The sequence below is a fragment of the Panthera leo genome, chromosome D4 (assembly GCF_018350215.1).
Source record: "Panthera leo isolate Ple1 chromosome D4, P.leo_Ple1_pat1.1, whole genome shotgun sequence".
NCBI classification, from domain to species: domain Eukaryota; kingdom Metazoa; phylum Chordata; class Mammalia; order Carnivora; family Felidae; genus Panthera; species Panthera leo.
The window spans coordinates 45551824-45566589 of NC_056691.1; the positions used below are offsets into that span (position 1 = coordinate 45551824).

A 14766-nucleotide genomic window follows, 5' to 3' on the forward strand; every position below is an offset into this window, starting at 1 on the left:
GCGATGGGACGATGGGGCGATGGGGCGATGGGGCGATGGGGCGATGGGGCATTGGGACGGTGGGGCGATGGGACGATGGGGCTATTCGACGATGGGGCTATTCGACGATGGGGCGATGCGACGATGGGGCTATTCGACGATGGGGCGATGCGACGATGGGGCTATTCGACGATGGGGTATTCGACGATGGGGCGATGCGACGATGGGACAATGGGCGATGGGACGATGGGGGAATGGGACGATGGGACGATGGGATGATGGGGCGATGGGGCGATGGGGCGATGGGGCGATGGGGCATTGGGACGGTGGGGCGATGGGACGATGGGGCTATTCGACGATGGGGCTATTCGACGATGGGGCGATGCGACGATGGGACAATGGGCGATGGGGCGATGGGACGATGGGGGAATGGGACGATGGGACGATGGGATAATGGGACGATGGGGCGATGGGGCATTGGGACGGTGGGGCGATGGGACGATGGGGCTATTCGACGATGGGGCTATTCGACGATGGTGCTATTCGACGATGGGGCGATGCGACGATGGGACAATGGGCGATGGGACGATGGGGGAATGGGACGATGGGATGATGGGATGATGGGACGATGGGGCGATGGGGCGATGGGGCGATGGGGCATTGGGACGATGGGGCGATGGTGCGATGGGACGATGGGACCATGTGGCGATGCAACGATGGGGCAATGCGCGATGGGGCGATGGGACGGTGAGGCGATGGGACGATGGGGCGATGGGACGATGGGGCTATGCGACGATGGGGCGATGCAACGATGGGGCAATGCGCGATGGGGCGATGGGACGGTGGGACGGTGGGGCGATGCAACGATGGGGCGATGGGGCGATGGGACGGTGGGACGGTGGGGCGATGGGACGATGGGGCTATTCGACGATGGGGCGATGCGAGGATGGGACAATGGGCGATGAGGCGGTGGGAAGATGGGGCGATGGGACGATGGGACGATTGGGCGATGGGGCGATGGGACGATGGGACGATGTGGCGATGCAACCATGGGGCAATGCGCGATGGGGCGATGGGACGGTGAGGCGATGGGACGATGGGACGATGGGACGATGGGGCTATGGGATGATGGGGCAATGCGACGATGGGGTGATGCGACGATGGGACGATGGGGCGATGGGGCGGTGGGACGATGGGACGATGGGGCGATGGGACGATGGGACGATGGGGCGATGCGACGATGGGGCGATGGGGCGATGGGACGATGGGGCGATGGGGCATTGGGACCATGGGACGATGGGGCGATGGGGCGATGGGACGATGGGACGATGTGGAGATGCAACGATGGGGCAATGCGCGATGGGGGGATGGGACGGTGAGGCGATGGGACGATGGGGCGATGGGACGATGGGGCTATGCGACGATGGGGCAATGCGACGATGGGACAATGGGCGATGGGGAGATGGGACGATGGGGCGATGCAACGATGGGGCAATGCGCGATGGGGCGATGGGACGGTGAGGCGATGGGACGATGGGGCTATGCGACGATGGGACAATGGGCGATGGGGCGATGGGACGATGGGGCGATGGGACGATGGGGCGATGGGACGATGGGGCGATGGGACGATGGGACGATGGGGCGATGCGACGATGGGGCAATGCGCCATGGGGCGATGGGACGGTGAGGCGATGGGACGATGGGGCTATTCGACGATGGGGCGATGCGACGATGGGACAATGGACGATGGGACGATGGGACGATGGGGCGATGGGACGATGGGACGATGGGACGATGGGGCGATGCAACGATGGGGCAATGGGCGATGGGGCGATAGGACGGTGGGGCGATGGGACGATGGGGCTATTCGACGATGGGGCTATGCGACGATGGGACAATGGGCGATGGGGCGATGGGACGATGGGGCGATGGGATGATGGGACGATGGGACGATGGGGCGATTCGACGATGGGGCGATGGGGCGATGGGGCATTGGGACGATGGGGCGATGGGACGATGGGGCGATGGGGCATTGGGACGATGGGACGATGTGGCGATGCAACGATGGGGCAATGCGCGATGGGGCGATGGGACGGTGAGGCGACGGGACGATGGGGCGATGGGACGATGGGGCTATGCGACGATGGGGCGATGCGACGATGGGGCAATGCGCGATGGGGCGATGGGACGGTGAGGCGATGGGACGATGGGGCGATGGGACGATGGGGCCTATGCGACGATGGGGCGATGCGACGATGGGACAATGGGCGATGGGGCGGTGGGACGGTGAGGCGATGGGACGATGGGGCGATGGGACGATGGGGCTATGCGACGATGGGGCGATGCGACGATGGGACAATGGGCGATGGGGCGGTGGGACGATGGGGCTATGCGACGATGGGGCGATGGGACGATGGGGCGATGGGACGATGGGGCGATGGGCGATGGGGCGATGGGACGGTGAGGCGATGGGACGATGGGGCGATGGGACGATGGGGCGATGCGACGATGGGGCGATGGGACGATGGGGCTATGCGACGATGGGGCGATGCGACGATGGGACAATGGGCGATGGGGCGGTGGGACGATGGGGCTATGCGACGATGGGGCGATGGGACGATGGGGCGATGGGACGATGGGGCGATGGGCGATGGGGCGATGGGACGGTGAGGCGATGGGACGATGGGGCGATGGGACGATGGGGCGATGCGATGATGGGGCGATGGGACGATGGGACGATGGGGCGATGCAACGATGGGCAATGCGCGATGCGGCGATGGGACGGTGAGGCGATGGGACGATGGGGCTATGCGGCGATGGGACAATGGGCGATGGGGCGATGGGGCGATGGGGAGATGGGACGCGCCTGGACCAAAACACGGATACAGTCGTGGGAGCCAGTCGCGCGCCGCCAGTATCTGGATGCTCTCTGTGAGGAAGTCCGGCGCCCAATAGCGTTCTGCTGACTTCCAGCAACAGTGGCCAGCGTCGGAATCAAGGGACGACCGGACTGTGGGACGATGGGACGATGGGGCGATGGGACGATGGGACGATGAGGCATTGGGCGATGGGGCGCTGGGACTTGGGGCGATGGGACGGTGGGGCGATGGGCGATGGGGCTATGCGACGATGGGGCGATGCGACGATGGGACAATGGGCGATGGGGCGGTGGGACGATGGGACGATGGGGCGATGGGACGATGGGACGATGGGGCGATGCGACGATGGGGCGATAGGGCGACGGGCGATGGGGCGATGGGGCGATAGGACGCTCCTGGACCAAAGCGCTGATACAGTCGTGGGAGCCAGTCGCGCGCCCCCACCATCTGGATGCTCTTTGTGAGGAAGTGTGGCGCCCACTAGCGTTCTGCTGACTACTAGCAACATTGGCCAGCGGGAAGCTGGTGCGCAGGCGTCAACAGATGGCACTTTGCAAAGGAGGAATTGAGAATCTCGCACAGCACTGTCGTCAACTGGGTCACCATGACGTATTTGATAGTGAATATTACATTAAAATATCAGACCTAAGATATTAAACATTCTCATATTAAGATATTCAACCGCTATTTTCGTGAACTTTTTGCAGTGGGATTGAATGGATATTTACCGCAAAACCACAATTGAATATAACTTTACTCCTCCACCATTGATGGAAACAAACTCAATAATATAGTGGAGATTACTTCTTCTTACAGTTGGTAGAACTGTACGTTTGACCATTTCTTGTGTCTCCCTGACAAACTTCATGTCATTTTTATTTAACTCCTGGTTAATGAAACTTCTCTCCCAGTATTCCAACTTGACTCTATGGTTAAAGAGGAAGGGTGGTGTTGTGCACAAGCATTCAGCACATTTGGCAGGTGAGATCTTTTTATTTTCTTTGGCAAGAAATTCATAGACTGAATGGAATTTGCCAGAATTTCATATGCACCGTGGCTCCTTTGAAGACTCAGGAAGTTGCACGTGCAAGGTCAGTTCTCCTCTGTATTTAACATGTTGATATTTTGTACCTCATGGATGTTTTGCGTTAGCTTACATTTTAAAGTATTGCATTAAGGTATTTATCTTGATTACTTAGATTTGGTGCCTCTTTAAATTTAGTACTTGAAGGAAGTACTCACTTACTTTACCCAAATACTAACCCAGGAAATAGCTTTTGAATTAGGGCTGTGAAAGTCAATGGCTGAACATCTAGGAATGTCCCATTTCTCATCACCCTCTCCTTCATAATTTTTAAAACTGGTGTCCTCGTTTCTACAAATTGTGTCTTCTCCACTGTGCCTTCAGAACTATCACCGGAAGTGGTCTGAAGGTGAGTGAGCCTGAGGGAAGGAGCTCTGACCGCTTTATACGATTCACAGAGCAGCCATTTCTGTCAGACAACTTTCAAGAGGCTGGTTCCCCGCAAAGACCTTCTTTGCGCTGTGAGATCTCTCTCCTTTATGCTCCAGGTACTGACCCCAGAGGGGAAACTTGGGCTCTGGTCCTTCACAGTCCTGCAGACACTGCCCTCTCCAGGAGGGTCCTGGGTGGGGGGAGGGGCTCCCCATGCACACCCCTGAGGGTGTTAGGAGAGCTTCACTGAAAGCTTGAGCTGGTTTGGCTGAGTGTGGACTCTACCCAGCATTGGACGTCCTACTAGCCCTGCAGGCAGCTACCATTTACTGCGGTCAGGTGGACTCTCATCTATGATCAGCCTAAAGTTTGCAAACTTTATCTCATTTAATCTTTACACTTTCCTGGGTGACCACTACTAATGTTGTCTCCACTTCTTTTGGAGGAGGAGATGAAAATCCGGTGTCATTTATCCTCCGCAGCCACAGGTGTCTTCAAAAGTGGGGTTTTCTGCCGCTCTCCAGTCCCTCCTCTTCCTCAGCTCTTAGTACGTGCCCTTAGCTGCACTGACTGTACTGCTGCCTCATTAATCTGAACCATGTCTTTAATGTCTGCCTTCCTTGTTCCCTGGAGGGCAGTCACCATCCCTGTCTTGCCTTCTGTGAGTCCACATGGCCACACACTGCCTTCCGCGTGTTGTGCAGGCAGCACCTTCTGGGGGACAGGATGCAGAGAACTCTGTAAGTTAACCTTTGAAGTTCACCTTTATGCCTCTACTATCTTCAGACTGTGTCAGAATATATGAGCCATGTCTCCTGTAAAGAAATAGGGGAGAATTCAAACTTAATGGAGAGCCCCTTACGAGAGAAATGCAGAGGGTTGGGGCATGTTGTCTTCGAGTGCATTGGAAGAAGTGGAAGAATGGTACCTGGATCAAACCACTGAGCGTTCTTTTTAGAATTGAAAAAGAGACATGGACGGAGAGTCGGGTTTTTACCTCAACCTGGGGTGTCATTTAGGTGAACGTATCCTATTGGACTGAGACTTCTATTATTTCCATGAGTGTGTTTGATCTGCAGCGTCACAATAAGAATTATAATTTATGCATTTATCCACAGCAAGTGTTGTATTTACAAAATGTACTTGTCATATTATTGTATGACCGGTTTTGTCGTCTGTGTTCATTTGCTTCAGGGATATGAAATCTAGCTTCAACGTTATGTCTTACTCATAATGAGATCCAAGTGTGCTTAAATGCTTAAGGTGTCTTTAAATCCAAGGGGAACATAAACAGTTTGACTCCTTTCAAGGACTCATAAAGAAATATTTTGAAGTATCTCAGTAATTCACTTGTGTTGGTGAGTGTGTTGGGAAATAAAACAAAAATATTATTTTCTTTAGTGGAACACTGTGGCAGAGAAGGCTAACCATAAGGAGTAAGTAATTACGTAGGAATCCTTTCTACAATGATGAAGGAGGTGGAGTGGACACTCTGACAGATTATAGCAGCTGGAGCTGGTCCACTGGACTTAAAAGTTTCTTGGAGAAATCATGTCTGATGATTGTTGATTCCATTTCAGCGATTGCATGAACTAGACACCAAAGTGAAAGATATTACAGAATCTTGGAATTTCACTTTCAACAACAAAGTAGTGAATACATCTTCTATCCGTGGGCGCTGCGGTGGGTGCCCGATACGACGAAATAGTGGACACACCGCCTGCTGTCACAGAGCTTCCAGTCTGGTGGTTCTGGGTCATTGAGCTTTCAAGTAACGTCATTCTGTGGCCAGGACAGGGAAAGGACAGGACGCTGGGAGCACAAAGGAGCATGAAAGGGGCGCAAACTCTACAAGAAGCGTCTGCCAAGCTGGCATCCAAGGATCTGTAGGAGTTCGCCAAATAAATGCATGATGGTCGATTCTGAACATGATCAGTGGAGATATTGTGGGAGCGCAGACAGAAATAAGAGTTTGGAGATGATGACTAATGCTCGTGATACGATTCTGGGCAAAGACACACACCTGGAAGTCATATCTTAGAGATGACACTCGGAATTATTTGGGAGGTTGAGTCTGTATGTGCAGAGAGGAAGGAGTGTGGCACCCAGCATGGAATTTTGAGGAACACCCAGATTGCCCCAAGATGAGAGAAAATAGTCAACAAAGGAAAGAGCGGGGCAGGAGCAGAAAAGCAGAAGACAGTAGAGACACAGAAGCCACATGGAGGTCAGACTTGAAAGTGGAGGCGTGGCCAAAGGGCTCAGATGTTTGGAAATGGCAGCCAGGGCTGGCTGACAGCAATCTCTGACCTCAGTAAGATGTGGTTTAGTGTAAACCTGGGCCGAGCAGTTTCAGGAGAACAGGGAGGCTGAAGCCACGTTACAGTGAGGGCAGGACGACCTGACCGCGAACTGGGAACAGACACCGCAGAGAACTTCAAATAGTCTGGGTATGAACAGAATGACAGAAGCAAGATAATACCTACAGGTGGTTGTAGGGCTGGGATGAAGAAGATGAAAATGAGGCACATCTGATGCTCACTTTTTTTATGTGGAAAGGAAAATACTGTCAGGAGAGAGGAGAGGTCACTGATAAAGTATAAGCATCTTACTAGAGCCTTCTCTGCTGTGCGCCAAGGAAATCTGTCCAAAGCTAAGCCTTCTGGAACTGTCCCTCTGTTTGGGGTCACAGAGGTTTTGCACCCAGGGGAAGGGCACCATGGTGAGGCTTGGGATGAGGGAGAGCGATGCTCTCTCATCAAGCGGGGGAAGGTGGAAAAGTGAGTAGGGCCTTTATCAGTAACCCGACTCTGGGCTCAAACTCATGAACTGTGAGATCACCACCCAAGTGAAAGTTGGGCACCCAACTGACTGAATCACCCGGGCACCCTGGACTTAGGTTTTAAGAATAAAGAGACTCAACAAGTTGTCTTTGATAAGAATTTATTAAGACAAAATGCATATTTAATAAAATGAAAAGGTGAATACGTTTTATACATTTTAACACAATGTAAAGACAAAAACCTTTATAGGGAAATATAAATATAAATTAGTCAACAGAATGAATGAATGAATGAATAAATAAATAAATAAATAATAAACAATAAATAAATAACATCAGGGCAATCATCTCTTAAGGACTGATGATCCTGAAGCCGGATTTTTTTTTTTTTTTTTTTACATATTCTTGCTTAATACTACTCACAAAATATTTGTGGAATTAAAGTCAATAAATTCTGTAATGAAGGCTGCAGTGAGAGTCTCTTGAAGTGAGCAGGCATAGTGCAGGGTGATGTGGCACGTGAGTCATTGAGAATCACTTCAAGGTGACCCCAGGTCTCCATCCTTGATGGCCAAGCTGTCTTGCAAGGTCGCCGAGGAGGACAAGGCTCTCATGATTTCCAGCCTGACAACTTCCCAGGCGCAGTCACTGTATCCCTGGTCCTCCAGGTAGACGCGGATGTCCTGGAAGTACCTCTTGATGGCCAGGGCAGGGCCGTGCATCCCCGGGGCGCGCTCTCCCTCGCCCGTGGCCTGCACCAGGCAGGCGTCCAGGGCTTCCAGCTGCCGGTGGAGGCCAGAGCGGAGTCCGTGCAGCGGCGCGGGGCTCCAGGCCGCCGAGGAGCGCTCCGTGTGCAACAGGTTGAACGTCTGCTGGAGCAGCTCCCGCAGGACGGCGGCGGCGGCCTGGGCCTCCCGGAGCTGGCCGCCCTCCAGCATCTCCCGGGGGAAGCGGAAGTCTTTTCTGGCCCGCAGGCACAAGAAAGGGGACAGTCGCCGCATCTGGCCCAGGAGCACCAAGTTGTCCCTGCTAACCTGCGCGTGGCTCCCAGGCAGGGCACAGCCCAGAGAGCCTCCAGGGCGGCAGGTGAGCAGCGCCAGGGCGGTCAGCAGAGGGCGCAGGAGAGCCATGGGGAAGCCGAGGGGGCTGCTGGCCGGGCTGAGCTGGGCGGCTGGGGGACCTCGGGGCCGAGGTTCTCTGAGCACGGCCTCGAAGCATGGCTCTTAAATAGGGAACGCGGACAATTTCATTTTCTGAACATCCTCTCCACTTCTACTTCCTTTTTTTTGTTTTCATTTATGCATTCTCCTTATTGTCTAAGAAGATGTCATCAATCTAAAATACTACGTTGGCAATGGAAGCTTTATTTCCCAATAAACTTCTGATATGTCCACCCCAATGGACACTTATCAACCAAATGAGAAACGTCTTTGTCCTAAAGACTGGAGTGATGTAGGCATGTAGGTACTCATACACACACCTGCTCACATATATATTTTCATATATGAACATTGCTCTTTGTGTTAGAAATAAACTTTGGCCTTGATCGTGGACTAGGTTTTTACCCTCTTTACTTCATACAGAGACAGACTCCTTCATTCCTATGGGTTTTTGTATCTTGCTAGGTTCTGACCAGACGATGTATGGTAAATAAACTCTTTAGAACTTATTTACTAAATAAGTACTTAGTACTTAGTACTTTACTTAGGACTGGGTTTTAATTACTGTTGTATTCACATTAGAGGCTTGTGGTGATAAGTGAATGAGTTTCTTGGATGTTTCTCTTCATTCTAGAAATAATTGATGCAGGTCCATGCAGTTATGCTTCACTGGGGCCTCAGGGTCAAGACTAATAATACAGACACTATCCTTCTGCCATTTCGTAACCCGTCTACAGTGCTCCTCAGACTGTGCCAGTGTGCCCCAGCAGGAAGCCCGGTTCTGGTCGGGGACATGTAGCTGTGAAGATTCTAATCCCAGATCATTTTATTTTCTCAGCAAACCCTCACGCGCAAGGTTGTTATCACCTCTACTAACATGTTCCTCTGGAGTGACTGAGTGTCCTCAACCCAACCTCTCTTGGACTCACTCCCCGAGGGCAGGCTCACCTTGTCCTGAGGACATTAGAATTCCTCTGCTGTGGAGAGGCTAGGTTCTTTGTTAGCAAAACAGCTATTGCCCCTAGATCCTTGGCCTTGTCCCTGGAGTGTTTTTGTGAGGGACCCTAGCTCTCAGCGCTGACCTCCTACTCTCCTGAGCAGGTATCAAAGTGTCAATAGCCCTCAGATGCTTAGGGCAAAATTTGTCTCAACTTTTGAGGCAAAAGTAGGGGAATAGCCCAACTGTAATCATTTCACCTTCAGTAAGCAAATATTTGTCATTTTGCCACCACAGCTTTTATTGTTCAATCTTTTACTTCAACTATTGAGCACTAGTTAGACTCAACATTTCTGAGCTGGGCTCAGGGGACTCACTGATGATGCCTCTCAGTGGAAGCTTCCAGCACAGAAACTAGCAACTCTCCATTGTTCATTCAGTCTAGGTATTTCTCTTTGGCTTCTTAGTCTGTTCATCTGTCTGAGGGTCAGAATGTAGGGGGTGAGGCCCCGGCTATTATGTCAGGGAGAAACAGCCTTCTCTCCTTTACTTACTTGTGTTATTTCATTTTAAATTTAAAAAACAGCAACAAAAAGAATTTTAATGACTTAGTTTTTACGCAGTGGTTTACTGGACATAGTCTGTCTTGCTCTTCCTGCATCATGTTTTATATCATCCGCAGGCAATACAAAGGCAAGTAAAAGAATGAGGGGCTGCACCGTTTTTCTCTATATTTCCAAGATATCAGGTTTTTGTTTTTTTGTTTCTCATTTCAACTCTCCTAGAAAGCAAAACACAACAATTGTGTTGGGCAAAAGAAAATATAGGTCTGAATGTCATGAAAATGAAAAAAGGGAAGTGACTTCTCTGCTGGCAAAAAAGCAAAGGGCTGGTTAACACAATCGGTGCAGCAAACTGGGGGCCGGGAGCTCTGGCAGAGGGAAGAGTGAAGGCCACACTGAATTCCCCCAAATCAGGAAAATAGCTGCTTTGGCCTGAGGCTCAAAGGAGAGAGCTGGCGGATGGTGATCACTCCCTTCGCCCGCCCGTGCCTCCCACCCTGAGACTCGGTTCTCCAACACTTTCCAGTATTTAGCACTTAATAGCTCTGGGATTGAAACTGAAGATGGCTATAGAGAGTTTCAGGGCAATACTTAGTCCTTGTCATAGACAGCGTTAGAATCTGTTGTTGCCAGCTGGTAGCTTTTTGCAGCTTGAGGGGACATCCTCAAGAAGTGGCGGGATTTCTGCAGGGATCCCAAGCCAGCCCTCCAGTCTTGGTCTCTGCCCTTGCTGCACGTGGCCACCAGGGGGTGGTCTTCTCTGAGAGGAGCTTCGGTAGCCCACCCTTCAACCGGATCCTCCTTTCTGTCTTTTTCCCCGCAAGTGCTAATACATCACATTTGACGGTAGTAAATAAAAAGCCTTTCTTGAAGATGTTTCTGCAAAACTTAGAGATTTCATTTGATTTTTAGTTTCTACTTGTGACATGCTGCTCTTCAGGGAAACGTTTAAGCTGAGACCACAACAGACCAGAAAGCTGCTGTGTGAATAGGCTGACAGTTGAAGGGAGTGAGTGACAGGGTGTGTGGGGACTTCCTTCTGGGACAGGGAGGAAACTAGAAACGATTAGGACAGGGGAATGTGTCCTGGAATGCTGAGGGGAGAGGTGCAGGTGCCACAATATTAAAGAAACATCATGTTTTTTTGTACTTCCATCTAAGTTTTTTTTAATTTTTTTTTTTTTAATTTCTGAGAGAGAGACAGAGCACGAGTAGGGAAGGGCCAGAGAGAGAGGGAGACACAGAATCTGAAACAAGCTCCAGAGAATCCGAAGCAGGCTCCAGGCTCTGAGCTGTCAGCACAGAGCTGGGTGTGGGGCTCGAACTCACGAACTGCGAGATCATGACCAGAGCCAAAGTCAGATGCTCAACTGACTGAGCCACCCAGGTGCCCCTGTACATCCATCTAGATACTTATTCTCAACTCTCAGATATTAATACAAGCCACTATTTCCTAATTGAATATAAATAAGACACTTGTTTGAAATAAGGAGTGACTCAGTCAGCCTTCTCCAGAATTCACCACAAAATGCTGTTTTCTAATGCTGCCTCCTTTGAAGGTCAGTTAGTGAAAGGTAGGACACACAGTTGCCTAGAATTTTGTTGAAAGAGACAAACACTATTCTCATATAGAGCCGTCTGAAGAAAAATAAGAAAATATGAACCATACTTTTGGTCGTTACTCTATGGAAGATGCGTTGCTTGGTGCCATTCAAGTGCATGACTTTAGTTAGTATTCACAATATTCTGTTATAATTCTTAGCTCTGTTTTTGTTCCTGAATTATACACAACTCACATTTGCTCCATGGATTTCCATTATTCATGTTGCGGTTACAGCTGATTTTAAACAATTTTTTGTTGCCTTAAGTATGAAGACGATGCCTAACCCAGCTTCGCACTCTCATGTGAAGAAAGTCTGCTAGTCTTTTTTTTTTTTAAGTTTACTTATTAATTTTGAGAGAGAGAGAATATGAGCACGGGTGGGGGAGGGGCAGAGAGAAGAGAGAGAATCTCAAGCAGGCTCTCTGCTGTCAGCCTGGAGCCCGACACCTGGCCCATCTAAGGAGTCTTGAGATCATGACTTCAGCTGAAAACAAAAGTTGGACACTTAATTGAGCACTCAGGTGCCCCAAAAGACTGTCAGTCTTTATGTAATAATTGTGTTATTTGGGGACCCACCAAAGATGGTGATATTCAAAAAATTAGCAGACCTGCTTCCGATTCTGTGTCTCCCTCTCTCTCTGCCCCTCCCCCGTTCATGTTCTGTCTCATTCTGTCTCAAAACTAAATAAACGTTAAAAAAATTAAAAAAAAAAAAGGGGGGGGGCGCCTGGGTGGCTCAGTCGGTTAAGCGTCTGACTTCAGCTAAGGTCACGATCTCGCGATCCGTGAGTTCGAGCCCCACGTTGGGCTCTGGGCTGATGGCTCAGAGCCTGGAGCCTGCTTCCGATTCTGTGTCTCCCTCTCTCTCTGCCCCTCCCCCGTTCATGCTCTCTCTCTCTCTCTCTCTCTGTCTCAAAACTAAATAAACGTTAAAAAAATTTAAAAAAAAATTAGCAGAAATTACCCGTGAGTAACGTGAAAGATTTCTTATCGTGTCAAACTCCCCTAGAAAGTGAAACGTGCTATAAGGCTGCCACAGCAAGCCAGTGTCATAATGATCAGTGAAGTAACTTAATTAATAAAACCAGTAATTCTAGGGAGTATTATTTTCTCAGTGGTAATAGATATTTTGGTGAAGGATTGAATTAATTATCTATTCCCGCCCAGTCGGTTCTTAAAGATGAGCAGCTTGCTGATGTACAAAGTAATAATAATCAAGACAGCATAAAAATCGTAACTAATTAAATGAGCTGTGGTTCAAAATAAATATAATACTAGACACATAATTATGATTTGCCAGCACATCAATTCCATGAAATCAGTGAGAAATAGATATATGGCATAAAAGGCAGAACGATGCACAGAAAAACTGCCCCACGTTATTTTCCAGACCGCACGCTGTATTCTTTTTCACTTCAGAGGCGCTAACTTCTCTTATTGAGGCTTTCAGGAATTCCAGTGTGGTTTCCTGCTTAGTAATTCCATCAAACGAACTCTCATGAAGTTCACGATGGTATCCATCTTTCTGTCGTAGCAGGCAGTTAGACGCACATCTTCCATGAATCCACTGACATTCTTCTAAGCACGTGTATTTCCTTAAATACACTCAGCATCCTCTCTTGTTATCCTTCTACTGAATGGTCAGTATACCTGTGTATCCTTCGTGGTTCTTCTCTCCCCTGCTGTGCCTTAGAATCAAGTGTAAGTCTTTCGGTCACACTACACTGTCGTCCCGCATGACCACCTCTGTTTCTGGCTTCCTGTTGCCATGTATCGACCTGTCCTATGGCATTTTTAAAAAAATCTAAGCTCGCCTATCCACTGACAATGGGCATTGGCACTTCCATGTGTATCAGTCAATGTAGAGGAGACTGACAGCTTTTATTTTTATTTCCTGACATTCTTCATTCTACCATCAGTTGAGAGAATTCACTTCTCTCTCTGCTTCATTATAATATTAAGTATGATGATGGCTTTTAGGTTTCTATCCCTACAAAAATCAAAGGTAAAGACAGCAAGAACTGTATTTGTTATATCCCATGTCGTAAGGGCAACGAACAACTTGTCTTAGAGGAAGACAGTTGTTACCTCTGATTTTAATAGAATCTGATGGGTAAATGAATCCTCTCATCCGGTTTTCCATCAAGTTGCACCATGAGACCTGATGTTACTCTTTATAAACACTTCCTACAGTAAATGAAATAAAAAAATGATACACTGATTAAATATAAAGAATACATTTTATTATATTACCAAAACATAAGGGTGCACATCATATTACTTGAAAAAATTTAAATCTCATAAATATTTAAATGAATAAATGAATAAATAAATAAATAAATACTTAAATAGATAAAAGGATATTAGCACGGTCATCGGTAAGTGGCTTGTGCTCGTAGAGGTGACATGATGTCGCTTATTACTCCTAAAACATTTGACAAGTTATTTCGTTTCATGTCACGACTACAGCAGAAACGAGTCCTTGACATGGCAGAACAGGTGGAAAGTGTGGTATGATTAGTCAGTGAGAATCATTTCCATGTTGAACAGGTCTCATTTCTCGCTCCTTAACCTTTTCTGCAAGGCTGTTGACGAATACAAGGACCTCATGATTTCTGCTCTGACGATCTCCCAGGCACAAGGGCTGTATTTCTTCTCTTGCAGGTAGAGGGAGAGTCTTTGGAAGTAGTTCCTCAGGATGGAGTCCTGGTTGGTGAGGGGAGCCTCTCCCTCCCCCACCTCCTGCATGACACAGGCTTCCAGGCGGGTCAGCTGCCGATCAAGTCCCGTGCAGAATTCCTCCAGGAGGGTGGTGTTCCAAGCAGCAGACGAGGACGCCTCTGTGCAGAAGAAGTGGAAGATCTTCTGGTTCGTCACGTGCACCACAGAGAGGGCTTGGGCCTTGTGGGACTGGTCTCCACCAAACACGTCCTGGGGGAAGGCGAAGTCATTTCTGTCCTTCTGGCAGGAGCTGGCAGGGAGTCTCCTCATTTGTCCCAGGAGCGTCAAGGCCCTCCTGTTCAGCAGGCCGTGGGTGTGAGGCAGGTCACAGCCCAGAGAGCAGACGGAGTTGCAGCCCAGCGCCACCAGGGCCACCAAGAAGGAAGAGGGCAGCGCCATCGGGGATCTTGCAGATGCTGTCGGCCTGGCTGGGGTGGGCGACTCTGTGACCCGTGGCTCTAGGTTCTCTGAACATCTTCCCTTGTGCGTGTGGCTTAAGTAGGGAACATAGCAGTTTTCACTTTCTGAACGTTGTCCTTACTTTCTACTTCTGTTTTTGCTTTCCTTTATGCACCTTCTACTTGGGTTTAGAGCATGGGTTCCACAACCATTTTTTTTTTCATCATTACCTCCTGCCTCCAGAGTTTTTGTACATATTTATCTAATTGAACCTTCTAAGAAAATTT

The 14766-nt window shown here is 49.5% G+C and overlaps 2 protein-coding genes across 2 annotated transcripts; both read right to left on the minus strand.

Moving 5' to 3' along the window:
• Nucleotides 1-7635: 7635 nt before the first annotated feature.
• On the minus strand, nt 7636-8315 carry LOC122204553 (interferon omega-1-like). Its single transcript, XM_042912083.1, has one exon. The coding sequence runs from the start codon at nt 8224-8226 to the stop codon at nt 7636-7638; it is 591 nt and encodes a 196-aa protein (XP_042768017.1). The 5' UTR covers nt 8227-8315.
• A 5597-nt stretch (nt 8316-13912) lies between these two features.
• Nucleotides 13913-14479, minus strand: LOC122205010 (interferon alpha-like). The gene has a single exon (XM_042912955.1). It carries the CDS (start codon nt 14477-14479, stop codon nt 13913-13915), a length of 567 nt encoding a protein of 188 aa, XP_042768889.1.
• Between the last annotated feature and the right edge of the window lie 287 nt (nt 14480-14766).

Excerpts from the sequence above, each read along its gene's own strand:
- LOC122204553 (XM_042912083.1), bottom strand. The coding sequence starts at position 8,226 with ATGGCTCTCCTGCGCCCTCTGCTGACCGCCCTGGCGCTGCTCACCTGC.
- LOC122205010 (XM_042912955.1), bottom strand. The coding sequence starts at position 14,479 with ATGGCGCTGCCCTCTTCCTTCTTGGTGGCCCTGGTGGCGCTGGGCTGC.